Here is a 4,205-nt window from a genome sequence, read left to right as displayed (position 1 = left end):
GTGGCAGGGCGTGGCAGGGCGTGGCAGGGCGTGGCAGGGCGTGGCAGGGCGTGGCAGGGCGTGGCGGGGCGTGGCAGGGCGTGGCAGGGCAGAGCGCGCGCTGAGCGTGAGCGCACGAGCACTCAGTCTCCATCCCGGCGTGGCATGGCTGGATGGAGGACTCGGGAGTATAACGCCGCTCCCGCTGCTGCAGCGCGGCGTAATCCGCTGCTGGGCCTGCGCAGCCAGCCTCCGCCTCCAGCCTCCGCCTCCAGCCTCCGCCTCCAGCCTCCGCCTCCAGCCCCCGCCTCCAGCCCCGCCCGCCTCGCTTGCAGATCAAGTAGTGCACTCTCCACGATGCACGCGGCGGCCCGGGCCGTGATGGCTGGCGCTATCTTTACAGCCCGCACCTCGCAGAGCCCCCCGGCGGAGGGGAAGGGGGGGTGGGAGTCACAACCCCGACGTGTGTCCACGAGGATGAGCAGGAGCAGGGCACCGGGACGCGGCGGGGAGGAGGGCGGCCGAGTCCCAGGAGCATTCCCGGCCGCGCGGGGCGGGGCGGTGCGAGGCGGGGCTAGGCGGGGCAAAACGGAGGGGGGGGGGGCAGTTCACCCGCTCGCTTGCTACCCCCGCAGTACTCCTCGGAGCATAATTGGGTTTTAAGTGCGGCGATATCTTTAGCGGCTGCGTTTAATGTGAGTGGGAAGGGATGCGGCGACGTGCAGCGCGGGGTGGATGGAAGGAGAGGTGGGGGAGGAGGAGGTACGTACCCAGCTACACCCCTCAGCCAGCTGCCGCTGCAGCTGCTTCCTCCTTCCTCTCGCGTATGCCTTTCTGTCGCGACGAGAGACACGCGCACATGTGCACCCCAGCCATTTCACTCCGGGACTCTGGTGCTCATCCTTCTCCCCCTCCTCCTCCTCCTCGCCCGCACCACGAAAGTGTTCTGTTGATGTGTCGGCGCTGCGTCGCGTCGGCCTGCGTGTTCGCACCTGCTCTCCATACCCTCCCTCTCTCTCTCTCGCTCGCTCTCTCCCGCCCGCGCCTCCGTGAGACTTAACGTGGGTGACAAATACCATTACCCCCTGACGCACATTTACATTTGGGAATTAACTTTCGCCAGAGGCACAGGGTGGGGCAGGGCAGGGCGGCAAGGGAAGGACGGCCAACTCCGGCGCCAGTCGCAGCCTGGCGGCCGGAGCTGCCCCGCGGTGCCAGGCAGCGCCATCTAGCGGAGGGCTGCGGCACCCCCTCGCCGCCGGCACCCGCCCGCACGCCGCGCCGCGCGTGCATTCCCTCTCGCCCACATATGTTGCCGGTCGGGCTGGGCTGGAGTGACCAGGAAACGAACCGAAACAGTTTTAAACGAAATTATTGATGGTCGAATCTGCGGCGGTGTTCTCTCCTCCTCTACTTGGGACGTATTACAAAAACTTGCAATCTCTCCTCTGGCTTCCTCAACCGCGCACTGCGTTATCTTGAGACTTGAGACGGGCCGGCCAGGTCCGGGCGGAGATCGTGTCAGGTCTTCCCTCCTGTGGCTAGCTGCTCCTCACGGCCAAGCGCCCACACAATCTCGGTTACGTCTGAAGGAAGAGAGATGTTCCCAAGCGTGATCTGAAAAAAGTTAAAAGTTGGGGATATGGGTGGGCTTCTGGGCGCCAGCGAAGTGTTCCGAATAATCGACACGTCGGTCTTAGTCGGCTGATGCGGGGAGGGGAGGGGGAGGGGGGCGGGGGGCGCCTCTTGGCCTGACGCCTTCGACACTGCCGCTGCTGCACCCCGAGCAGAGAGATAAGATAAGCCGCGACATGCAACTTCACTCACCCCTCAGACCCTCTCCCTCCACCACGGACAGCCATTCAGGCGTGGACGACACACCGGGAGAAAAAGGGAGAGATAAAACGGACAAGTAAACAGACGGACGGAGACGCTCGGGGTCCATCAACGACGCCGGGTTCGTCTAGGTCTGTGTGCGTTTCATAAATAGATAGATGCAGGGGACTGATTCGGACCGAACCGAATTCTCCGCCTCTCCTCTGCTCTTACTCTCTCCCTCTCTGTCATTATCTTCGCGACCGACCGTCCATTCTTTCTTATTCTGTCCCAAATGCCTTGCCTATCGTCGCGCTCACCGATGTGCCCTACGGCCCCGTGCGAGCGAGCATGCGACCCATCCGCACGCCTGAACCAGGGGGAAGAACGACTCGCACGGGCCACGGAGGCGTGATCTGCTGCAGCATCATGACGGCCACATGAGCGGCAATCAGAAAGGCGTGTCGGCAGGATACAGCAGATGCTGCAGGACGACGCGATCAGCTGCAGAACCCTGGCCGCCAGATGTGCAATCAGGTGGGCCGGGTCGGGCCGGGCGGGACGATGCGGAAGTGCTTCGCGAGAGCAGGTCAGGTGACTTCTGCCAGTCACCGCGATCGCCTGATTAGGATGCTCGTCGATGCGGTGCGGGGCGGCGCGGGGCGGCGAGGTGGCCTTGCGCGGGAGCGAACCCTGACCGCCACCACGCAGCTCCTGACCGCGCGGCTCGCAGGTGAGCCCAGCCCGAACTGCAGAAAGCAGCATAAGCGAGACAGAGACAGAGCGGCCGAGGAGACGAGTCCCGTCCGGTGTTCCGTGTCCACCGCGTGTCCGTCCGTGGACCGCCAAGGACTCATCTCCTGGAATGGGGCGTGGGCGGGCGGCGGGGCGCAGAGAGGTGGGTAGGGGCCGCCGCCTTCCGAAATGGTGCCGCTGCTGTGTGCAGCTCGGCGCTCAGCTCGGCGCTCAGCTCGGCGCTCGGCGCCCAGCGCGGCGGGGACTCGTTGCCCCCCGCTGACCCCGCACGGGCCGAGTGCACAAGCGGTGCGGATACCATTATGCTGAGTGGATGTCGCCATGCGGAGCGCAAGTTTCCGCTTTCTCGCGAGCAGGCCCCCCTGTCGGCCGCGGCGCGCGTCGACCCGAAGGATCGGTTTGAACGCCGCGCCAACGCGGCGGGCGGAAGCGGCGCCCACGCGTTGGGCCCCCCGTCATCCGGCCACGGCCTCCTGGCTCCCTCACGGGCTGGGCTGGGGCCCCATCGTGCTGCTCGACTTGACGTCATCGAGGGGGCCGTGGTTGCCTCGTCGCCGGGCAGCCGGCGGGCCGGGCCGGGCCGCGCCGGATCAGGGGGGAGCGGTGGGGCTGCGGGGGCCTCGCGGGGAGCCCCCCCGCGCCCCGCCAAGCCCCGCCGAGCCGTGCGCAGCTACGCCGCGCCACGCCCGCACAGCTGTTCACACACGTGGTCGGCGGCGCGACGGCGACCGAGGCGCCGACGAGTTGGTCGGGGCCGTTGGGGCCACAGCGCAGTGTTGGTTCGCCTCGCTACGGACCAGGACCCCTCAGACCCGGCCGGCCAAAGGCTTGGCGCTGCTTGACTTGGGCTTACAGTCGGTCCGGCTCCGCGGCTCAGCAGCGCAACAGTGACCGGCGCGGCAGCACGCTCAGCACGCTCTGCACGCTCTGCACGCTCAGCACGGTTCGGCCATCCGCGAGTGCCACTCCTCGTCGCGTCGCGGCCCAGCGTCTTCCTCTTCCTCCTGGTGCCGGTGCCTGCTGCCTGGTGCCCGCTCCACCCCGCGGCGGTGCTCTGGCCTGCTGGCATGGCGGCGACGGCCACTGCAGCGGTGACGGCCCGCCAGGTCCGCGGCGGCGGGGGCTAGGCGCGCACTAGGAGGCCACCCCTCCCGGGCCGCCGCCCTTCTCTCTCTCCCCCGCGCGCCGCCCACAGAGTCAACACAGCGCGGCTCAGCAGCAGGCGAGCGACACGACAGAGTGAGAGAGAGATAAGGGTGAAGGCGTTAGCGCGCGAGGCCCGGCGCGGCCCCGGCGCGGACTGCGGCAGCAGCGGCGGCACTGAGGGCAATGAGTCGGGAGAGGACGGCGGCAACAGCAACAGCAGCAGGGTGCTAGGAGCCAGCGGAGGCAGCGGAGCCAGCACTCACTCCACCCGGCAAGACGACATCGACCTTCGGCGCCATCATGGGGCCGCAAGACCAGCGCAACGGCGCCACCACCTACCCCGACAACGACGGCGCCGCCGTGCCCCTCAACAGGGTGGCCAACGGCAACGGCAACGGCGTCAACGGCGTCCACGACGAGGAGGGGATGCCCGTCCCCGGCCCCGGCGTACCGCGTGAGTAGTAGTTCACCTGTTGCACGTCCAAGTTCGGCGTGGCCTACACCCCCCC

General features: G+C 67.7%; 1 protein-coding gene across 1 annotated transcript in view; it reads left to right on the top strand.

Annotated features, from left to right (window-relative positions):
• The first annotated feature begins 3,279 nt into the window (after positions 1 to 3,279).
• Positions 3,280 to 4,205, top strand: part of LOC113208070 (putative inorganic phosphate cotransporter) — a 10,940-nt gene continuing 10,014 nt past the window's right edge. The window contains exon 1 of the mRNA XM_026424913.2: positions 3,280 to 4,150. Coding sequence (XP_026280698.1) covers positions 3,997 to 4,150 — 154 coding nt within the window. The 5' untranslated portion in view covers positions 3,280 to 3,996. The remainder of the gene's footprint in view (positions 4,151 to 4,205) is intronic.

Source organism: Frankliniella occidentalis, unplaced genomic scaffold (assembly GCF_000697945.3).
Source record: "Frankliniella occidentalis isolate FOCC.00 unplaced genomic scaffold, Focc_3.1 Scaffold1939, whole genome shotgun sequence".
Taxonomy (NCBI): Eukaryota; Metazoa; Arthropoda; class Insecta; order Thysanoptera; family Thripidae; genus Frankliniella; species Frankliniella occidentalis.
Note: the sequence above shows the minus strand (reverse complement) of the source record. Positions and strands in the feature narration are given on the sequence as shown.